At 42.4% G+C, this 24,462-nt stretch overlaps 1 protein-coding gene across 1 annotated transcript in view; it reads left to right on the forward strand.

The window, feature by feature from the left end:
- hcn4 (hyperpolarization activated cyclic nucleotide-gated potassium channel 4) overlaps window positions 1-16,356 on the forward strand; it is a 534,013-nt gene extending 517,657 nt beyond the window's left edge. The window contains exon 8 of the mRNA XM_072282967.1: window positions 14,108-16,356. Within this exon, the coding sequence (XP_072139068.1) occupies window positions 14,108-15,693 (1,586 nt within the window). The 3' untranslated portion in view covers window positions 15,694-16,356. The remainder of the gene's footprint in view (window positions 1-14,107) is intronic.
- The last annotated feature ends 8,106 nt before the right edge of the window (window positions 16,357-24,462 follow it).

Genomic DNA, 24,462 nt, shown 5'->3' on the forward strand with positions numbered 1-24,462 from the left:
CTGATTCCAATGGCATGGAAACCACCGCGACTGGAGCTGATGGATTTGTTGCAGCCTTCATCGGCCTTCACAGCCATTGAGTTCGAAGTAAGTTCGTCTGCCTGTTCCACCGTTGAGGTTTTGGTTGGATTGTTCTTTGTCAGGGACCTCCCCCTCGACCTTACTGCCACGGGTGACCCTGCCAGGACCATAGCTCCAGATGGCATTGCTCTCGGGATACAGGACCACACAAGCTTCTCCACCATGACAAGGTGACAATCCATGGAGAAGTTACCTCATCAGCAGGTCTTTCGAGCATTGAACAAAACAGGAGCACTCAGTGGAAACCTATGTACACCATCTCAGGGAGAACCTGCAAAGTGCACACAGATTGCACTTGAGGTCCAGTTCAAATCTGAGTTTCTGAAATTGTGAGGTAGCAGCATTACCTACTCTATCTCAACATCACCCTGTTAGAACTGGACCTGCTCTATTCTCTGAACATACACAAACATCGAGGTGGTTTGTCTTCATCTGTTTCTATCTGGCCAGCTCTTCGCAATATACAGACACTTTAAAATCTTGCAGTCCATTGGTAAGATTAACCCTTTCTAATTTCGAAAGTGCCAGTCCTCCCCAATTTAGAACAACTCCTTTCCTATGAATTGTTCATAATGGTTTATATGCAGTTATACACCACCTTGGTCAGGGTACATTTGGTATAATCTATGCAACATTGGCCATCCCATTATAGGAAAGATGTGGAGGCTTTAGAAAGGCTGCAGAAGAGGTTATCAAGATGCTTCCTGGATGAAAGGGAATAACTGTTAAGGAGAGCGTGGACACGTTTGGTGTTTTCTCTGAAGTATCAGACACTAAGGACTAAGGTAATGAAGAGCATAGATAGGGTAGACAGTGGAATAAAGGGAAAGAGGTGGGGAACCATGTGGTGGTGATGAGCAGGTCATGGGGGTGGGGAAGGAGAGGGAAAAGAATAAGAGCGCCGCCAGTAGGAAGGAAAATCAAAAAGGGATGGAGGTGGAGAGGAAAACAAAGGGGAATGGCTACTGGAAGTTAGAGAAATTGATGTTCATGATATCAGCTTGGAATTAATTTGTTCCTCCATTCACAGAGCAAGACAGTATGAAAGTAAAATAGCAGATCACTTCCTGAACACTGCTTAAGGTGACTGGCATCTCAAAGGTTTAACCTAATACATACACAAAATACTGTGGAGGTTGGAAAACCGTAATAAAGGCAGAAAAGATTTGAATTATTTAACGGGCCATGCAGCATTCACAGGGAGCAAGTCAGTCCTAATTACTCAGAATGTCAGAAGTGCCAAACAAACGAAGCTGTATCAGTGCATTGTACTCTACTTCCAAGATTCATTCTTCAATATAAACCAAGCCAATACCAATGTTTCAAAACTTGTGTATAACCAGGAATAAACTCTTAGGCAAATATTTCATACCTACAGACTGCTATCAGTATTGGTGCATAATTAAGTAACAAATGGTTGTGACAAGACATTTAAAATTTTCTTGAGCATATTCACAATTTCTGAATTGTTTTGCAAATGTGACAGATTTACTTACCATTCTTTTATTTATCTGTTTTTTTTCTGATGGGCAAGGAATGTTACATTTCTTGGATTGACTAGAAGATTATTTCAGAATTCAGAAATGCCAGTGTTAAAATATGTTATTTTACCGAGCAACAGAGTAACATGTACATTATCTAGGCTACTCTAAGTGGATCACTGTGGCTTAACACATTCTGAACTTGCTTCTGGCTGTTGATTAAGTACTGGAGTTTCTTTGTTGGACTCTGAAAGGGATTTTTTTGAGGCAAGCCATTCCTTGACACAAAAACAGAAGGAATTTATTGACACCTTCAGGGATGTTTAATTCAGTCATCATAGATAATGCCAACAACCATCTTAGCTGTGTACTCACCGCTCAAAATTCAGTGGTACCCAAAGTAAAAAACACAAAATTCTGGAGGAACTGAGCAGATCTGGCAGTATTTATGGAGGGGAATAAACTGTTAACGTTTCGGTCTGAGAATTTTCATCAAGACTGGAAAGGAAGGAAGAAGCAGCCAGAAAAAGAAGACGGGTATGGAGTACAAACTGGCAGGTGATAGGTGAGGGGGAGGTGAGTAGGTGGGGGAAGGGGAGGGGGAATGAAGTGAGAAGCTGGGAGGCATTAGATAGAAAAGGTGAAGGGCAGAAGAAATCAGATAGGTGAGAGGGTGGACCATGGAAGAAGGTGAAGGAGGGAAGCAGTCAACTAAGGAAAGTGACGGGCAGGTGAGGAGAATGGAAAAGCTAAAAAGGGAGCCAGAACAGGGAATGCAAAAAAAGAGAAGGGGGAGGGGAGAGAAATTACTGGAAGTTAGAGAAATCAGTAGTTTGGAAGCTACCTAGACGGAAAATGCAGTGTTGCTCCTCCAGTCTGAGAGTGGCCCTCATAGTGGCAGTAGAGGAGGCCTTGCAAAGGTCTGTGCAGTTATTGCTTTGTGGAATGTGCAAAGGGAGTTGCATTGGGGACTGGGGGTCAGAGCTTGAGTGGGAGAAAGAAGTGCGGTTCAGTGTTTTGTATGGGATATTGTATCGGGGGTGGGGGGAGGATAAGTAACGGTCATTGATCACATGACCATGGATTCAAATCAGGGGAGAGTGACTGGGGCTGTGAATAGGGGTCCAGGAAATTTGCAGGGTCAAGAATTGCAGACCCAGGTGTTGAAAGGGCTTATGGATTGGGACCTTGGATGGAGAAAGGGGCTGGTTCAGAATTTAGCAGTGATCAGTGTATGAAAAGGGGTTAGACCGAAGGTTGCAAACTGGGAGCCTGGAGAATGCAGATAACCCCTAATCAGTCCCTGTTAGACAAGTCTATCTCATTGAGATCCCTTTGCCCAGGGGTTCCCAACCTTTTTTATGCTGTGGACTCCTACCATTAACCGAGAGGTCTGTGGGCCCCAAGTTGGTGACCCCTTCTCTAGTCCCCTCGGCTGATCTTACTCTCTCCTATTAAGAATCCCATCATCCCAAAGTTCACTCTAAGCACATACACTAGAATCCAATTGGAAATTCACCTTCTTCCTCACCAATCAATTGGTGCTCCAAAACAAGATTTTTCACCATTATAGATCTGTGTAATCAAATGGTATTTAAATTATTAACTAGGCTGAGGTAATTTATTTTCTCATGACTAATGGAGTTGATTACTTAGGGTGATCCTCACAGGATATGCATAGCATTGTGATGAGTCATTGTTGGTTTAACCCCTTGCGCTTCATGTTAGTTTTTTTTCAGTGTGGTAGCCAGTTGTAGTTTCAAAGAATTGACTTGTCAGACTGTTCAGCTCAGACGTAAGCTGACCTGATCCCAACCCACTACAACCAATCTGAAGCCAAACTAGGCCTAAATACGTATAAACACAAGAGATTCAGCATATGCTCGAAATCCAGAGGAACACACACAAAATGCTGGAGGAACTCAGCAGGTCAGGCAGCATCTATGGAAAAGAATAAAAACTCGGTAGTTTAGGATGAGACCTCTCATTAGAACTACGTATACCAATAATGCATAATTTTTTCCACATCCAATTAGAATCAAAGGCATTTGGGAAAAAGCAGGGTTTAAAAAGAGAATCTGGTACATTAACAGATGCAGTTCTATTGATCAAGAACAGAGGCAACTGGTTCAGGGAAGATAAGTAAATAGAGAGAAGACCAAGGAAACTGATTTAAAATTTGTGTCAAAAGATACAAGAACGATGTGACACATTGCCCATGAGTGTTTTTTTTTATTCAGCAAGGATTTAAGATTAAGAACTCATTGTCTTTAGAGCTGATGGCCACAGAGTCAGTCAGAGGTTTTGGGAGGGAATGGGATAGATCTTTGTATGAAAGTGGTCTGTGGGGATAAGAGGAAGAGATAAGTGGAATGGTACAGAATAAAATTTTGTACTAGGATCAGCATTGACTTGATAGACTGAATGACCACCTTCTGCATTGTAACAATTCCATTACTTCATTCCATGATTCTGTGATTCTTGTAAGTGATCTGGCCTGGTGTAAGTGACTGGGAGTCTACAATAAGTGGTGCACCTCAGGGATCAGCATTGAGACCTTTGTTATAATGACAGTATAAATGACTCATAGGGGCTATGATTAGTAAGTTTGCAGACAAAAGTTGTTCATAGTTGGTGGAGATGGCTGTCTGAGGATTCAATGGGACAGATCAGCTGGAAATTTGGGCAAGAGAGGTGGCAAGCTGAATATAGTCTGGACGATTGTGAGCTATGCATTTCAGGCGGTCAAATTTTGGTCGGACATGTAGAGGTAGAGACCTTATAAACATTGATGTACAGAGACACCTTGAAGTACAAGTTCATAGCTCATTGAAAATGGCAACACAGGTTCGTGGAGATGCAAAGAAGGCATTTGGAATATTTGCTTTCATAGGCTGAGGCACTGAATGCAGAAGTTAGCACACTTCAATTCCTACTGCTGTCTGTAAGGCTTTCCTACATTGCCGTCATGACTACACGGGCTTCCGACAAGTTCTTCGGTTTCCTCCTACATTCCAAAGATGTACAGTTAGGATTAGGTCTGATGTGTTGTGAGCATGCTATGTGGGCACTGAAAACATAGTGATACTTGGGACTGCTACCCCCGCCATAGCACAACCCTTGCTGCCTCACACCTCTAGTCCCAACGCTGTGGAGTTCGCACATTCTCCTTATGGGTGACTGTGCTCCAGTTTCCTCTGAATCTCAAAGGCTGATAGATTAATCTGCTGCAATTATCCCAAGTGCAGGTTGCTTGTATAAGAGAATCTACGAGAGTGAACAAGCACGAGAGAGAGAATGGATTACTGGGAATACAAAAGGAATGGCATTCCTCAGGCTACACTGTGGCATGGGCTCAAAGGTTTAAGTAGACTCCTTAGTCTTAAAGCTTTAATGTTTATCTTTTGGGATTGCTGAATGGTAAATTTTATTGTGTACTTTTGGAGGATGTTTTGAATTAATAAATTGCTAATATGTTCACTATATGTGATACTTATAATCAGATGGCAAATTTGCCAAAACACTTGAGTATTTAGTTTATTTGTAGAGAAACCATGATTCTGGGCACACTAATAAATATTGGCAGATCCACAAAAACTTGGTAGTATTCATCTGCATAATTGCCAGTGAATTCACAATTTCTGTGATTGCATATTTAATATTTGCTCTGGTAAATCTCACTACACCTTGGCACTGCAGTCCCAATGGGTTCCAGTGGTATAGCAGAAACTTGCTGGAACTTCTCATATTTAAGCCAGGAGATCTATCTGAATCCCACTAGGCACTGGGTCTGTAAGAGTATCATTTTATGCCTGGGTGGAACAGACAAACAATGAAGAAAGTTATTGCTTTTCCATTAATTCCCTTTGCTCTTATTTTTAATCCTTTTAGCTAATTAATCTTTTTTAATATATTCAACTATTTTGATCATTCATTTATTTCACTGTCAAGAAATTTTTGAATGGCAGGTTGAGTTAGTAGCATGGTAAAATTTTGACAGCTTTGACAGATGGCTGGGCTATGCCTTGCCATCAATCAAGAGTTGTCAATGCATTTGGGGGTGGGCTTTCCTCTGACCCAACCACGTGATTGGATGAGGGGCTGGCTGTAGTTACAGAGTTTTAGATTGGGTCCAGGAAGCCTTTGTGCAGCAAGCTGTTATGCCATGGAGTCAAGGGCCCACTCAATGGATAAGGGCCATTAATTAAGGGGTGGGATAGGGGTAACACAACCTGCTCAGCTGGTCAAGCAGCATCTATGGCAGGAAATGGGAAAGTCAATGTTTTAGGTTGAGACCCTTCATTTTGACTGAGAGAGGGGAGATAGCCGATACAAACAGGTGAGGAGAAGGAGTGGAGCAAGAGCTGGCGAGTGTTAGGTGGATTCAGCTGAGAAGGCATGATAGGAAGATGGTGGAGGGAAGAGTGGAAACAGTGACAGAGGCTGGAATAAATGATAGGTGAAGGTACCAAATGGGTACAGAAGATGGAATCTTGATAAGTTAGGAAGGTGAAGCGGATAAGGAAGCTGTGGTGGATAAATGGGAACAATAAGGGGAGGGAACCCAATGGGGAGAATGTGTGGCTGATGGGTAGATGGAGTGAGTGGAGAAGGAAGAAAGAAAGAAACAGGGTCATGGGAGACTGGGATGGGTGTAGGAGGAACTGGGTGGATCAGGAAGAGAGAAAATGGACAGATGGGGCAAATTCAGTACTCATTTTGTTGGGTTGTGGACCACACAAGCAGAATATGAAGTGCTGTTCTTCTTTTGCCTCAGATTCCAGCATCTGCAGTCTCTTGTGTCTCCATTAATATCAAGAGCAGTTATATAGATGAGATTCTGGCTGCATCTTCGAGAAGGACCAGCCTACAAACAGATACACACTTCAATATCCTTGTTGTTCAAATCATTTACTGCAACATTTTATAGTATTTTAATGATTTATATAAATACATATTTTAATTAGTTACATTAATTTAATTAATTCTTTAATATCTCTTACAGAGTCATTTAAAAGATAAAACAGCTGTCAATGTGAGATATCAAATGGTAATCAGTACATTCCAAAGGCAGGGTCTCATGATCTGACATGTGATGCCCAATCACCTCTTAATCCATGCCCTGCCTAATGTGTAAAGAAGGTCATCTGGTGCTCTGTATTTGAAAAATGTGTCAATACTAAGTTTAGGCAGTGGGCTGGATCCAGCACAATGGCTGAAAATGAAAGCTACTTAACCAACAAAATATTTGACATTATGTGGTGAAGCTCTCTTAGCATTCAATGGGTTAATGTTAGCTAATGATGGAGCCTGACTGTGCTGGATTTAGCCCACTGCCCAAGCCTAACATACCTCCCACCTCTTCTGAATGCATAAGGTCAAAACACTTGCCTTACTACAACGGACAGACAACACGAGGTGAACTGTGATCGAAACAAATAAGCTTTGGATGGTGGATTCTGAAACCCTGTGCGTATAATGTGTTGTTAGCCTTTTGCACCTTGCTTTCTGGAATATATTGTGGACTTATCTACCAATGTCTCTGAATGAGATATTTAAGAACTAGACAACTATTGAATCAGTTATAAAAGCAATTAAAACACCATAAAAATCTTAAAAAATATAGAATAATTCAACGTGCATGCACCTATCTTTGCCCAGGGGTTTCCACCTGTATGCAAGCCTGCATGTAGAGGAAGCAATAGTGAAGCAGTTAGTGCAATTACTTTACAGTGTCAATGATTACCAGTTGGAGTTCAATTCCTGCCACTGCAATATAATCTTCTATATTCTAGCCTCCCTCAGCTTCAATCACACATATGGACCTTTTCCTTAGCATTTCAGTGCTCTGCTGTTGACTCCAGTAGCAAAGGTTAGGATCAGGTATCCCATATGCAACATAACACACAAAATGCTGGAGGAATTCAGCAGGTCAAGCGGAATCTATGAAAGGGAATAAACAGTCAATGTTTCCTGTCAATACCCTTCATCAAGACTGGAAAGAAAGAGTGAAGGAGCCAGCATAAGAAAGTGGGGGGAGGGAAAACAGTACAAGCTAGAAGATGCAAACACGAGAAAATCTGCAGATGCTGGAAATTCAGACAACACACACAAAACGCTGGTGAATGCAGCAGGCCGGGCAGCATCTATAGGAAGAAGTACAGTCGACGTTTCGGGTCGAGATCCTTCGTCAGGACTCACGGAAAAAAGAGATAGTAAGAGATCTGAAAGTTGGAGGGGGAGGGGGAGGGGGAGACCCGAAATCATAGGAGAAGACAGGAGGGGGAGGGATGAAGCTAAGAGCTGGGAAGTTGATTGGTAAAAGGGAAACAAGGCTGGAGAAGGGGGAGTATCATAGGATGGAAGGCCTTGGAAGAAAGAAAGGGGGAGGAGAGCACCAGAGGAAGATGGAGAACAGGCAAGGAGTTATTGTGAGAGGGAAAGAGAGAGAAAAAAATTAAAATTTAGGGATGGGGTAAGAAGGGAAGGAGGGGCATTAACGGAAGTTAGAGAAATCAATGTTCGTGCCATCAGGTTGGAGGCTACCCAGATGGAATATAAAGTGTTGTTCCTCCAACCTGAGTGTGGCTTCATCTAAAGTCAAGTGAGGGGGAAGTTGGTGGATGGGAGAGGGAGGATGAAGTGAGAAGCCGGGAGTTGATAGGTGGAAAAGGTAAAGGGCTGAAGAAGAAAGAATATGATAGGAGAGGATAATGGATCATTAGAGAAAGGGAAGAGGGAGGGGCACCATGGAGAGGTGATAGGCGAGTGAGGAGAAGAGAAGAGGTAACAGGAGAGCCAGAGGGGAGAGTGGAAGAAGAGTGAAGGTGGGGGTGGAATTACTAGTTAGAAAACTTGATGTTCATTCCATCAGGTTGGAGGCTATCGAAATGCAACCGTCATAATATGTCAGCTTTCACGCAAGCAAGTACACATCAGGGATAGTCTGAGCCAGGAATGGCTGACATCTGGCTCAATTCACTGATAGAGGCACTGTGTGCTGCCTTTGGGCTTAGACCAATGAGAATTTACTGATAACTGGGCATAGCAAAAAGTGAGGACCACCTTCACCAAACTGCCCAATTCACCAAATGGAACCCAATTTGCCCGACATTCTTATCCTTTAGAAACTTAGAACAAAAGTCCTACCACACTTCCTTCTGTCATTTACCAATGCAAGTGACAATTAATTTTATTCCAGATATTTATCCATGAAAAACTCCCCTGCTACTGATGTCAGATCACTTGTCTGAAGTAACTGGAATTATTCCTTTCCTCTCGTTAGCAACCTACAGAGCAAATAACGTATAAGAAATGCTAATTTCTCTGGGTCAGGGAAAGTTGAATTTCATAAATATTTAATACTGGCAGCCCCATTATTTTTTGCAAAATGATATTTCTGAAATATAATTTTAGAACAACGTTCAGGAAGAGAAAAGCAAACTGCTGAATGGTATGCTTAATCAATCAGGCAATGCTTCGTACTCTTTGAAGCTTTATCCTAATTTTACTTTTAGTAGGTCTATCAGCTAATGAGTTAGGCTTAATCCAAAGCCTGGCTGTTTACATCCATTTACACACAGGCCAGAGTTCTTAATGTACTTTCAGCAACGTTTTAGACCTCAGAAACCTGTCAGCCTCCTAGAGTCGTTATTATCTATCCTGAGCTGTTTAAATAACAAATTAAATGCACATTCTGAACATGGATTAGCAGAAGGTTTGTTAATAAAAAAAAAAGCCCTAGTCTCTCAGATTTTGTGGAAAAATAACTCTTCAGAATTAGGAATATTATAACTGACAGATCTTGAGAAATTTGTTGCTTTGTGACAGCGGTACAGTGCATTATATTTTTTAAAAATACTATAAATTGAAATGATATATAAAAGAATCAGTTCATAGTTGAGGAGAGTAAAGTTTTCCATGCTGGTTCAGGAGCCGGAATATGGTGAGGTGCAACCCAAGGCTTCTGCATCTCCTTCCCGATGGCTTTTATGTATTGAGTTGCTGCCACATACAGTATACACCCAGTGCTCACTTTATTAGATACCTCCTTTACCTAATAAAGTGGCTACTATGTATGTTCATGGTCTCCTCCTGCTGTAGCCCATCCACTTAGAGTTTCAATGTGTTTTGCGTTCAGAGGTACTCTTTTGTAATGTGTTGTTACTTGAGTTACTGTCAGCTTGAACCAATCTGGCCTCTGACCCCACTCAGTAACAACACATTTTCACCCACAGAACAGCCACTCACTGGGTTTTGTTTGTGTTTCTTGCACTATCCTCTCTAAACTCTAGAGACCGTTGTGTGTAAAAATCCCTGGAGATCAGCAGTTTCTGAGATCCTCAACCCACCCCATCATTCCACAGTCCAAGTCACTTAGATCACATTCCTTCCCCACTCTTATGTTTGATCTGATCAACAAATGAACCTCTTGACTATACAGTATCCGCATACTTTAATGCATTGAATTGCTACCACGATTGGCTGATTAGATATTTGAATTAACAAGCAGGTGTACAGGCATAGCTACTAAAGTGGCCACTTTGTGTGTATCAAAAGCAACACAGACAAACTGCTGGAGAAACTCAGCAGTCCAGACAGCATCTATGGAAAAGAGTAAACAGTCAACGTTTCAGGCCAAGACCCTTCATCAGGACTTGTGTACTCTTTTCCATAGATCCTGTTGAGATCCTCCAGCATTTTGTGTGTATTGCTTTGGATTTCCAGCGTCTGCAGATTTTCTCATGACTGTATATATGTTTTTTCCTGGGGATGCTTGTGAAAAACAACAGAAGATATTTCACTGTTGCTGAATTTGCCAAATTCTTCCAATGAAGTCAAGGCTGGGTACACAGCTCTACATGACCCATCTTCAAACAGTTTGGCAGAAATGGCAGTTTGGAGTGCGAAGTATGGGCAAAAGAAAGGTGGTAGGAAGTGAAACTTAGAACAAAAGTTGCAAGCTTCTTATCTTATAACTGGAATATATACAACTGGAGGACAAGTATCCATGGAATTATTGGTGGAGAGGCTTGTCAAAATCCATTTGGATTTGGAGAAACCAGAGATATGTGTTGTAGAACTGTCTGGGTGAATTTACAACTGGTGGAAAACAAGCCAGAGATATTTGCTGGAACAGCAATTTTGAATTGCCCAAGTTTGAATAAGAATTACTTCCTATAATGTCTACCCGTCCCACTTCTTTCTTCTTCCATTCCCCAGTTGAGCTCCACTCTTCCCCATTCTCCTCACCTGCCCATAACCTTCCTTTGGTGCCCCTCCTCCTCCCCTTTCTCCAATGGTCCATTGCCCTCTTCTATCAGATACCTTCTTCTTCAACCTTTTACCTCTTCCACCAACCACCTGCCAGCTTGTACAATTGTTGGTGGAGAGACTTCTCTTCCCCCTTTCTTATTCTGGCTTCTGCCCTTTCCTTTGCAATCCTGATGAAGGGTCTGGGGCCAAAACCTCCATAGGTGCTGCCTGCCCTGCTGAGTTCCTCGAGCAGTTCGTGTGCACGATGCTCTGGATTTCCAGCATCTGCAGAATCTCTTGTTTGTGTGAGCCTGAATAAGGGCACATTTACTCAATTGAATTTTCAGGCATACATTTCAGGTCAATGATCAAGAGGTATTTAGGTGGAAGGTTAAAGGTTCCTTCCCACTGTCTGGAATGATGGTAATGGTCTTACATTGTGAAGTTACAAATTGGACAGACCAGCCTATATCTGGCCATGTAGCAGATGCAGAATTCCAACTTGGAATATGGGTAATTTAACCAGGATCCCAGATGCAAATTATTCTCCCTTTGGAAAGTACAAACACTGTATTGATGAAAGCAACTGGTGAAGAAAGTTACCACCAAATAAACAGGAAACAGTGTAGGTTTAGGGAGTGAAAAACGGTCACTTCTGTAATCTACCAGTACTCTAAGTACCTGTGAAAACCTACTCCAACTTAAATCAATGGCTCAGAACTAATTAGGTAAAGGCACAAAATTATAACATTTCATTGGTTAAGATCTATGAATAAGAGCTTAAAAAGGCAGCATCTATCATTAAGGACCCCCATCACCCAGGACAGGCTATCTTCTCATTATTACCATCAGAGGAGGTACGGGACCCTGAAGACACACACTGAACATTTCAGGAATAGCATCTTCCCCTCCGCCATCAGATTTCTGAAAGGACATTGAACCAACCCATGAACATTAGGTAACCTTAACCTGAAGAGTTCAATGTTTAACGGTGTTGGGTTGTGGACTACCTGGCGGAATATGAGGTGATGTACCTGTAGTTTTCTTTGGAGCAGCAGGGACTGAGAAACCTGATAGAAGAATATAAAATTGAGAGGCAGGCAGTCAGACAAAATTTTTAAAACAAGTTACACATATCAAATACCAGAGAACATACACTGACGGGAGGGAGAATGTTTAAAGGAGATGTGCAAGGCAAGTTATTTTATTTTACAGAGATTGGTGAGTGCTGGAATGTGCTGCTAGGGTGGTGGTGAAGGCAAATAGAGCCATTTTAGAAACTCTTAGATAGGCAAGTGAGTATGCAGGGAATGGAAGGATAAGCACATTGCGTAGGCATTATCAGAGCAGTAGGATTTATTCAGCATGTTCCTGCATACCTATCTCATAGCAGTGCCTCAATATTATCAGCTCACATTTCATGCAAAATACACTTGGAGAAATTTATTGGCAAACGGATTATGTAGTGAAATACAACTCATTCCAGACTTTGGGTTAAACTTAAGCTGAAAAATTATTTTCAATGTCACTCAAAACCTGGCTTAAACACACACTACTTATCTGTTTAATCAGGGTTGGCAAACTCATTCAAATGAATGGGGCTATTGTACCTAAACCAGCCATGAGTGACATGAAGTGGAGGGGCCACATATGAAGCATATTGTGCCCCTTTTCTCAAGATAGTTGTGCTGCCTGTGTGGAGTTTGTATGTTCTCCTTGTGATTATGTTGAATTCCTCTGAATGCTCCAGTTTCTTCCCACAATCGAACAATGTGCAGGCTGGTAGATTAAATTGCCCAGCGTGTAGGAGAGGGGTATTTTATAGTGGAGTTGATAAGAGTGTGGTGAGAATAAAATGGAAAGGCTGTAGGATTTTGAAAATGGGTTCTTGGTGGTCAGTGTGGAACTGGTGGGCCAAAGGATGTGTTCCTGTACTGTATCCACTCTATAATATTCCTGTTTCAACACTGGGTCAATGTCGAGTCCAGTGGCAAAGCAGCAGATCAAACACACTGACTCTAATGCAGAAAACAAACTGCTGGAGAAACTCAGCTGCTCGAGCAGCATCTCAAGTCAAGTTGATTGTCATGTGCACAAATACAGTGAGATACATTACCATTAAAAAAACTTTCCTCAGCAGCAACACGGGCATGTTGGTACAGACAATACCCTGCATGTAAATTAAAACAAATTGTACACAATATTATTTATTTATATTTAGAGATAAAGTGCAGAATAGGCCCTTCTGGCCGCTGAGCTGCACTGCCCAGTAACACTTGACAATCCCAATTTAACCCTAATCTAATCACGGGACAATTTACAATGACTAATTAACCAAACCGGTATGACTTTGGACTGTGGTAGGAAATCAAAGATCTGGAGAAAACCATGCATTCAACGGGGTGGACATAGAGACTCCTTACAGAGGTCACCGGGACCAAATTCCAAACTCCGACGCCCTGATCTGTAATAGCATTGTGCTAGCCACTATGCTGCCATGGCATCCATTATACCACGCAGTAGAAAAAGAAACAGTGCAGAAGCAAGACAATAGAAGTTTATGGTAGCCCAAGAGGTGATCTGTAGTGTAACGTTGCTGAGGTGGGATCAAGGTTGTGCAGGTTCCTCAAGTGGTGTGGGTCTTCAGGTGTGTGTACCGACTACCTGACAGCAGCAGCAAGAAAGGGGCGCAGCCTCAATGATAGGAATACTTGACGCTGCCTTCTGGAAACAGTGCATACTAGAGAAGCTGTCAGTGACAGGGAAAGATATGCCCACATGTTTCAGCCACCTTCTCCAGGACAGTGTTCAATATTCTCTGTAGATTCTACCATTCCTGTAGCTGGAATTGCCATGCCAGGACATGATGCAACCAGTTATGACACTTTCAAAGGGAAAGCTAGTGGTTAGGGTCAAGATTCTGCAGCCGGTACTGATGCAGGGTCTCAAACTGGCTCCAGAGATGCTGTCTGACCCACTGATTTCCCTTAGAGGTATCTTATAATTGCAGTCCTTTGTGTCTCCAGCCATCTCTGATCTCCAGCTCATATAGTATCAATGCACAGAAACATAAAATGGAGACAGGAGACATAAGGGACTCTGCAATTGCTTGAAATCTTAAGGAGCACACATAAAATGAAGGAGGAACTCAGCAGGCTATGCAGCATCTATGGAGGGACAGCATCTCCCTGGAGCAATATTCACTCTTTATCGAACAATCAGAGATCAGTGAACTTCAGGCCTTTAGCTGGAACAAAAATCTAACGTTTTCCTTCATGTTATTTTGGCAGGAAAGAAAAACTCTATCTTGTTGCACAAGGTGCAGAACGACCTCAACTCGGGTGCTCTAAACTACCAGGAGAGCGAGATCATTCAGCAGATCGTGCAGCACGACCGGGAGATGGCGCAGAGCGTGCAGAAGCCGGCGGCCGACGTCTCCGCACCAGCACCGGTCATCTGGACGCCCCTGGTGCAAGCGCCACTGCAAGCTGCCGCCGCCACCACGTCGGTGGCCATCGCCCTCACTCACCACCACCCGCGACTCCCCGGGGGAATATTCCAGCCACCGCTGTCCATCCTGGGTTCCCTGGGACAGCAATCAGGACAGACGCCGAGCCAGCTACAGAAAGCGCAGCAGCCCGCCTCCACCCCGGGACCTTCGTCGGCGGGCTCCCCGTCCGCCACCCCATCTCAGCTGCAGACCCCGCGGGCCGAGTCGCCTTCGGCTGCCCTGTTCCAGACCCACCAGCTGGCGGGTGGCTCGTCTTCCTCCAGCGGCCTGAGCCAAATGCAGCAGCTTGGCGCTTCCTCGCCCACCGGAGGCTCAATTCGCGTGGCCCCGGGAGGGGCGCCGGCCGGCCGGGGTCAAGCGCAGCGCTCCAGGTCTGGCTCCGGCTCGCCTTCTCCCAGCCTGGGGCAGCTCCAGCAACTTCTGGGCAGCTCGCCGGTCTCCGCCCTCCAGTCCCCCGCCTTGGGATCGTCCTCCCCGGTTTTCGCCCGGATCCACCACTCCTCGCCCGGCCCCGCCCTCCAGCCCACGCCCAAGGCGGCGCCGGTGAACAGTGGGCACCGTCACTTCGCGGGCAGCGCCCAGCCTGTTGGGCTAAGGCAGTGTCCCCAACGGGCCGCCAGCTCACCCTTGGCCAGTCCTGGCCAGCTCGCCCAAGCCGCGGTGGCCTCCCCCCTGCCCGGTTTGAGTCACCTGCCTCATACCGCCGCTAGCACCCCGTCGCCGCACTTTGCAAGGCCACAGGGAGGCGTAGGGCAACTCATGAGCCCCGTGCTCCAAGTCCAAGGGGAACAGCTCAGCCACTCAGCCGCCGGGTCGCTGCTGCAGCACTCGGGCAGCAACGTACCTTCGCCCTACATCCCCCACACCCCGAGCCCCCCGCTTCCAAGTCCGGGGGCTACACGAACATTTCAGTGCGACCGCCCCGATGGGTCGAGCTCCCCGACTGCTCTCCTCTTGCCTCAAGCCCCACTCCAGCAAATCGTTACTGTCAAAAGCACGCAGCCGATGGGACGCCTCACGCAGGACCTGAAAATGATCTCCACGTCTCAGCCTTCTTTGCCCCAGGAGTTGGCGCAAGCGTTGCATCGGAGCGGTCCTTCCTCAGTAAGGGAACCTGGGGGGAGCTTAGCGACATTTTCTCGGGCTGGACGCCCGAATAAACCTTGCAGCGCCATCTCTGAGCGTATGACTCTACCCAAGCAGATGTCTTCAGGATCTTTACCTCAACCGCAAGGACAAATACCAGGGGCATCTGCTGCTAATTTCCCAACGTTACCTAAAGACAAAACCGTTCACCGGAAGGGATCAATAGGCTTTGGTTCCGATTTGGAATCTGTCCGATCTAAGCTTCCTTCTAACTTGTGAGGTTAAGTGAGGAACTGACAGGTCATGTATTATATATAACTCTTCTTCTGTATAACTGTGATTTTTTTAGATAATCAGTTAATCTAGAGATATAGTTTTGTGTCATATTATTTTATAAGGTTTTTTCATACGTTGAGAATGGATAATTGATAAACTGCGTAAACTGATGAAGATGAACGAAGAACAGCCTCTTGCCACATTGGAACTAATAGAAGGATCATAGGAACACTAAAATATCATTTTGCTTGAAAGAAGTAGTGTAGCTAATGACTCTTGTAGCTTCATTGAAGGTCAGAATCATTGAACAACATCAATTGGAAGAATAATGAATCCAGAGACAGGACTTAAAAGTAAGGTGAATTCAATTAATGAATACTGTTAGATCTACAAGAGTGGGAGAAGATCTCTGTTCTCAGACACTTGAGGTGGTCAGAATGTTCTGGGATGCCATTGTAATTGATATGCAAAATGTGCGTCAGCTAGGGTCAAGACAAGGAGAAGGTCAGCTCGGTCATAATGCAGATGTGTTCTGCACGCAACCAGGAGTCAAACACAGTAAAAACAAAACATTTTGTTTATTAATTATTTATCAGAGTACGTGGATGTCACTGGCAATGCCAGTATTTATTTATCCATCCCTAAATGTCATTGAACTGAGGTGTTAAGAGCCAACAACATTAGTGGGTCTGAGTCATGTTTTCCTTCACTGAAGACACCAGTTTTCCTTCCCTGAAGAGCATAAGTTATCAAGTGCATTTTTATGACCATTGTGATTTTATTTAGAGATGCAGCCCAGTAACAGATCCTTCCCACCCAACAAACTTGCACCTCCAATGACACCTATGTGACCAATTAACTTACTAACCTGTTGTAAGCATTCCCTAGTAATGCTGTCCAACTCTTCCTTCACTACATTGATGACTGTGTTGGTGCTGCTTCATGCACTTATGCTGAGTTCATCAATTTCATCAACTCTGCCTCCAACTTCCACCCAGTACTTAAATTCACCTTGTCCATTTCTGACATCTCTCTCCCTTTTCTCAATCTCTGTCTGCATCTCTGGACATAAACTGACTTCCAACATATTTTATAAAACTCACAATTCCCACAGCAATCTTGATTATACTTCCCACCCTGTCTCCTGTAAAAATGCTATTCCTTGTTCTCGGTCCTTTCATGTTGGTCACATCTGTTTTCCTTTTCAGGACAGCAGAGATGTCCTCCATCTTCAAAGAATGGGGTTACCCTTCCTTCGTTATTGATACTGCCCTCACCTGCATCTCCATTTCCTGAACATCCATGCTCGCTCCATCTTCCTGCCACCTTAACAGTGATAAAGTTCCTCTTGTCCCTACCTACCACCCCATGAGCCTCTCAACTTCTGCCATCTCCAATGGGATCCCATTACCGAGCACATTTTTCCTCTTCTCTACTCTCTGCTTTCTGCAACAATCTCTCCCTCCGTGATTCTCTTGTCCATTCATTTCTCTCCACTAATCTCTCACCCAGCACTTATTTCTGCAAGTAGCCAAAGTGCTACACCTGCCATTGAACAACTCTTCTCCTCCAGTCAGGGCCCCAAAGAATCCTTCCAAGTGAGGCAGCACTTTACCTGTGAATCTGTTGTATCCAGTGCTCCTGATGCAGCTTCCTCTACATTGAGGAGATCCAACATAAATTGGGGGACTGCTCTGTCAAGCACCTTCGCTCCACCTGCCAAAAGTGGAACTTCCCAGTGACCAAACCCTTTTAATTCCAATTCCCATCCCTGTTCCGACATGTCGGACAATGGGCTCTTCTTGTGCCATGATGAAGCTGCACTCAGGGTGGAAGAGCAACACCTCATAATCCATCTGAATAGCCTCCAACTGGATGGCATAAGTATCAGTTTCTCCTTCTGGTAAAAAAGTTTTTCCCTCCCCCTTCCCAATTCTTCTATTCCCCTCTCTGGCCTCTTACCTCTCCTCACTTGCCTATCACCTCCCCCTGGTGTCCCTACTTCTTCCCTTTTTCCCCATGATCCACTCTCCTCTCCTATCAGATTCCTTCTTCTCCAGCCCTTTACCTTTTCCACTCACCTGGCTTCAATTACCACCTTCTAGCTATCCTTCTTCTCCTCCCCCCTCCTTTTTACAATGCCGTCTTCACCCTTCATTTCCAGTCCAGAAGAAGGGTCTCGAGCTGAAAATTGACTGTGCGTTCAGTCCCATAGATGCTGCCTGACCTGCTGAGTTCCTCCAGCATTCTGTGTGTGTTGCTTTGGGTTTCCAGCATCTGCAGAGTATCTTGTGTTTCTAACCCACTAACCTGTACGTTTTTGGAATGTAGGAGAGAACCAGAGCACTCACAGGAAATCTACATGGTCACAGGGAGAATGTACAAACTCCTTACAGACAGTGGTGGGAATTGAAGATTGGTCATTGGTGCTGTAATAGCATTAAGCTAACTGTTACACTACAATGTCGCTCCAATATATACAACTTCCAGTTTTATTAATTGAATTTATATTTTCCATCTGCTGTGGTGGGATACAAACACACACTGGTAGTCCAGAACCCTGTGTAATTAATCACTATGCGACTGAGCGCTCTATTAGTACTATACGTATGGCCCTAGTTCACTTCATTGATGTACCCCTAACATGAGACACTTGTTATATGTAACTTTTCTCCCTAAACAAATTGGTTTATATAGCACATAAAACGTTACAAGTTTCTTCAAAGGAGAGTTATCACACTGAATTTGACACCTAAACCCACAAGAGATATAAAGATGATGTTTCTCAGCCAAATAAGTCAAGGTTAAGGATCTCCTTAATAAAAAGAGAGGCCGTATCACTGTCCACTTGTTAGACAGCTAACTATAATCTTGCCGAACAGTTGATTTGCCATAAGACATAAGTGAGGCCTTTGTACCTCACCGCTATATGAGTGTTTTGAATTCGTAAAGATCTTAGGAAGATTGTGCAGAGACTCATTAAAAGAAAGCTGTTTTATCTTATATCCTACAAATAGACAATGCTATGTGAAGCAAGAGCTTCAGAAGCAAATCTTTATATGGGTATTTCTTCAGCAGAGTGACCTTTAGTGAAATTGTTCAATGAGATATCTACATTGTGCAGATGTGTTACACCAAAAATTGTTCAAATGATAAATCAATGTCCTACTAAGTAAGATTTTAGATGTCAGTATAACTAGACAGGATTGAGAAGTTCTCTTGATGGTCCAGATGCTTAATTCATGGCATAGTTTGAAGTCGAACTTTATAGTCCTTAACAGTATAGGATACATTCCCAGTTTATAATGAGTTCTCTGCTCTCAGCCAAGGATCTAGTTTTTTTTCTCTAATTGTTAAAGGTGTCTTTGAGCCAATTCAGATGACCCAGAAGGTAGCCAGGTGTCCATCGCTGAATCTGATGAAGGATATTCTATTGGAATATTGCCCCTGTAGGTGGTCAGGCATAGCCCTGACAACCCCACTCAAAGCATTTGCCAGTCCTCACCATCTGACCTTGTATAGAAAGCAAAGTCAATTGGATTAGGTTCTAGAATTACAGCTAGTACATATGATGCCATTAGTATGTGCCTTTGAAAGAGAATATTGGAGGGCTCAATATTCTTCAAGTATTAATTTTATTAATATTTAAATAATATTTCATCCTTTATTTTAATTACAAAGACAAGATAATAAAAGAGAAATAGATTTTTAAAATTTCAAAATTCAAAGAGGAAAATATTTATCTTCGAAACTTTACAAAGGGAAGACTGTGTTAAGAGAAATTGGATTAGGGTAGTAAGATCCAAATTATTTTCAGTCATCTGACTGGAGAAAGGGAACTGAACAGATTAGATGGATAGGTTATAAACATTTTTTTCCATTGGGAGAGTAGGAATTTCCAATTTCCTATATTTGGATTAACCATAATAGCCTTCTAAGGTAATGGGATTGATTGCAAGGCTATCATATATTCCTGTTGTTCTATGTCTACTATATAACTGAAGAGCCTTGATGAGAGACTAGATGGATAAGGGTAGCACGCATCAGATCTCTCACTGGTCAACCTCTAGGTTTTCTCTGACAATCTGCTGATCTAATGGGTTACCAAACACTATTTACTATTTTGTATAATAGTGGATTTTGGAAATATTTTCTGGTTCACTACTCTAGTAACATAACTACTGTGGGTCAACAAAAAAAAGAAAAGAAAAACATTTTTCTATTTAATTAATAACTGGGTTGCCTAGAAACAGGAGTGAGACTCAACATACTGAAAAACTAACTCCAGCCCATCAGGATGTCAAGCTTTCCATGAAAGAAAAAATGGAGGTCTATGTGAGAGAGAAGGGTGAAATTGATCTTGGAGTAGGGTAAAGAGCTGGCACAACTTTGTGGCCCGAAGGGCCTGTTCTGCTATATGTTAAAAAAAGAACATAGGCACTTAATGACCAGCATGGATACAGTTTGCTGAAGGGCCTGTTTCTGCACTGTTTGACCTTATGAATCTTTGTTGTTAGCTAAGGAATGATTGGCAGTCAGTAATTCAACCCAGGAAGTTATTGGACAGAGTGAAACCAGCACTAACTTGTACTGTGATATTATCTCAATGTGATAATTTAACCCCTTGCTTGAACGCTTGAAGAATTTTGATATTTCCTTATGACATGGAAGGAGGCCATTCAACCCATGAAGTTTATGCTGGCTCTCAAAACAATCCCCACTTGCCACTAATTTTACCTGTAATCTATTCTCCAGATAGTCCCATCAGTTCTACCATCCATATATAAATTGGTTGGCCAATTAACCTATGCACTTGATTGGACAATACAGATAGAATAAACCTGATAAAGTTGTTCATTTTCTCTTGAAATACAAATAAGGAAGAAATTTATTTGCATCTAAAATTATGCACCAAAGATTTAAAAAATGATGTTACAATTTTTTGCTTGTACCACTTTAATCTTGCACCTAATGTCCATAGTCAGAAACTGAATGGAAAGCAGCCAATATGAAAAAGTCTAGAATGAACTTGATAATCTTCAAATTATTATTTCCAGTGGATTTCACAGGGTTTCCTTGCCTAAAATTCTAGAGTGAGGATGTTATAATAAAGTGTCAAGTAATGTATGATATAGAGGTATATTGGTCACATGTAGTGTGCTGTACACACAAGCTTTGAATATATTATAGATTAGACAACACCAGTGTGATTGATTTTTTACCCTGGATGATGATTTATTTAGTCTTTCTTTATTTTGTAGAGGGTTAGTATATAAGACTATGTGACTATCCTGGAGATATTGGGAGTGATTGGTCAACATTGTCCGTGAGCCAAATTTAATAGAGCACAAGCAAAGAAATTAGAATCTTACTGACACTAGGTCTATACTTACTGAAAATTTTACTTAACTTGGTATCATGATCCCCTATACTAATTCATAACCAAGATGAATCCACCTTCTGTTTAACAGTCAGTAAGATACTCATCTCCAACAATGGAAAATGCATCAGTGTGTACCATCTACTGCTCCCTGCAAGCCCACAAATGCTACCATCAATTATATGAGCACACCACTACCAGCGGGTTTCCCTCCAACACACACCCCATGCTGTCTTGGAAATGTATCATCATTCTTTTACCATCACCGAGTGGAAATCCTGGAACTCCCCCATCCAACGGCACAATGGGAGGACCTTTACTGGAAGGAATGTACTGGTTCAATAAAGTGACTCACCATCAATTCTTCAGAGGCAATTTGGGATGCACAATAAAATCTGGCTATGCTAGCAACATCTTGAAATAAATAAGATGAAGCTTTGGAAGAGAAATATAGAGAGTTGAATGTGCTACTTAAGCTAAGAGTTATGGAGTGGAGATTAATTCTCTGTGTAAAAACAAGAAATAGAATCCATTGAATTTAAAGTAATACTAATATTCTGGAAAAGAATTTGACAACTTGACAGGTAAAAACCTATCACAGGTGTTAGCATTGACATAGCTAAACTGTCTCCTTTACCATTGAATTATTCAAAGCAAAGAAAGTCAAGTTTTCGCTACTTCATGCATACTTCATCATTAACGTTTGCAAAGGCTGATTGCTAGACTTTATCTGATCCCACAGTAACCTGAATTACTACATATTGCCCTATAATTGCACCCACTAAAGGGTTCAAAGGGAAAAACATGTTCTAAAATACACTAAAGTGTTTAATTATTAGATGTGTTGTATATGCAAAGTACAGTGGAAATGCAAATAATCCCATCCATGAATGAAACAAATTCACTGCTCCTTCTATGTTCAGATTCCATGAGTAATTTCATTGGGGAGTCCATTTTCTACAAACTGTTCAGTAAAAGTCTCTTCTAAAATGACCTTAAGTTACTTAAGAACATCCATGTATGTAATATCTAAGAACTCATAAATATTTAAGACAGAGAAAATTAGATTGGCAATTTACATTAAAAACTCATCGTCCAATGAGTACTTTGCGCACTATCCCCTCGGAGTCATTATGACAATTACTTGGATTAATAATTCTAGCTCTGTGTTGTTGAGAATCTTAAGTATGCTCTGAGAAGGTTTGCAGAAGGCTCTTTTGATTTAGGTCAGTCAGAAACTGCTCCACCCACACCAGTGATGCTCCAGATTCTAGTGTCAGTGATGAACCAGGACAGTGGTTGGGAAACAGAAGATTATCTTCCAGACCTGTAAATTAGAATTGGGCTTTTGTAATCCAGAATTCCAAGATACATCCATCGCACGAGAAGGCTACTCAGTCCAGATCACCTTTGGAAGACCATAGAGTCATAGAGCAAGCAAGCAGGCCTTCAACCCTTTGAGTTTGTTCCTGACTGTCAAGCACTCATTTACACAAGTTCTGTATTAACTTCGATTTTATTATTATTCTTTCTATTTTCCCACATTCCTATTAACTCCCACCACTCACTACACATGAGAGGCAATTTTCAGTAGCTAACTAAGCTACTGACCTGTCTGTCTGTGGGAGGAAACAAGAACGTCCGAATGAAACTATGCAAATACAAGGAAACATGCAGGGTCTACACATACCACACTGGAGGTCATGATCTAACCTGGGTCACAAGAGTTGTGAGACTGGTATCAAACTAGGCCTATCACCCCGTAATTTTCTCTGCCCATTTCAAACATATATTCTTTTATTATATTTTAATTTATTTATCTGTAAGACATGTACAGTAAGTCACCGCCAATGCCAGTATTTTCCTGAAATGAGTAGGCAGATGAGTGTCTGGACTCACATTTGGCCAGATCAAATGCTGGAAATCGGAACCCAAACAAATTTCTGGGGATGTTCAACAGGTCGGGCAGCCTCTGTGGAGAGAGAAACAAAATTAACATCTCAGGTTGCCTGCCCTTCATCAGCATGCCAGGTAAGATTGGCAGATGTCCTTCCCTGAAGGCCGTTACAGGTTTTTTACAATACTACAGTACCTTGATGGTTACCATTTAAATTTCTCAACTGCCTTGAAAGCAGCCAAATTTATGTATCTGAATCAAAGAATCAGAATTCTAGCTGGTCATCCAGTACGTTGTTTCCTCTATTGAGGCTGCTTGTACTACTTTGTCATATAAACTTAGTATATTAAAACAAAACTCTTCTTGGAGCAACCAGCCAGAGAAAGAGAACAAATTGCCTGAGGAAGTATTAGAGGTGGGTACAATTACAAAGTTCAAAAGAAATTTATATGGATAAGGAAGGTTCAGAGGGATAGGAGCCAAATGGGACTAGCTCAGGTAGGCATCTTGGGCAGTGTGGAAGAACTGGGCCCTGAGTCCTGTTTTGTGGCTGTATTACTCCATCCTCATCCCTCTCATGGTTCATCTGGAAAGACTACATTTTTTTAAAATTAGCATAGGGTACCGAGGCAAGCCAAGCTAATCCTCTGGAGTAATTAGACAAATTATTGGGCCAGCCAGTGTGACATCTGTTAAAAGTTGATACTGAATGGGTTCCAAGAGTTAAACAAAATGCAGACACTATGTGACATAGCCTTGCCTTTATTTCCTATGCAGGAGGAAATTGAAGGTTTTGCTTGAAGTTAACTAGTTTATTTTTTAACTGAGATGTTTAAAGTAATTAATAAAGTTGACAGGGTAGTTCAATCCCAATCAAGTGACGCATGATTAAATTAGAGATTAATTAAACATTACAAAAATGCACTCTGGATTAGTGGTGATCAGATGGAGACCAGGAGAAACGGAGTGACAGAAATGCTAGCGGTAAAACTTAAACATATGTCTGGAGGGGATGAATTAAATCTTCAAAACAAACAAAAAAGTGACAAAGGAACCTAAAGGATAGGATTTTTTTTCTTTTGATAGGATGATTATCTGAATGGTTGAGTCTTGAAGGCCACCAAATTCCCATTCAGTGAGGTACTGTTCCTCAAGCTTCTGAGCTTTGTTGAAACAATGTAGATGTCATAAGACTTATAGATCAGAGTGGGAGTGGAAGCTTTGGGTTATCCTGAAATGAGGTTTACTTTAAAGCAGTCAAGTGATCTCTTACTAGCTCTTCTTTCAGTTAGTCCTGACGAAGGGTCTCGGCCCAAAACGTCGACTGTACCTCTTCCTAGAGATGCTGCCCGGCCTGCTGCGTTCACCAGCAACTTTGATGTGTGTTACCTGATATGATTTTAGTTTTGCTAAATGTGGAGGAGATCACATCTTGAGAATGTAACAAAGTATTTTCAGTTGAAGGAAATACAAGTTAATTGCTCTTTTACCAGGA

Source organism: Mobula birostris, chromosome 18, assembly GCF_030028105.1.
Source record: "Mobula birostris isolate sMobBir1 chromosome 18, sMobBir1.hap1, whole genome shotgun sequence".
NCBI lineage: Eukaryota > Metazoa > Chordata > Chondrichthyes > Myliobatiformes > Myliobatidae > Mobula > Mobula birostris.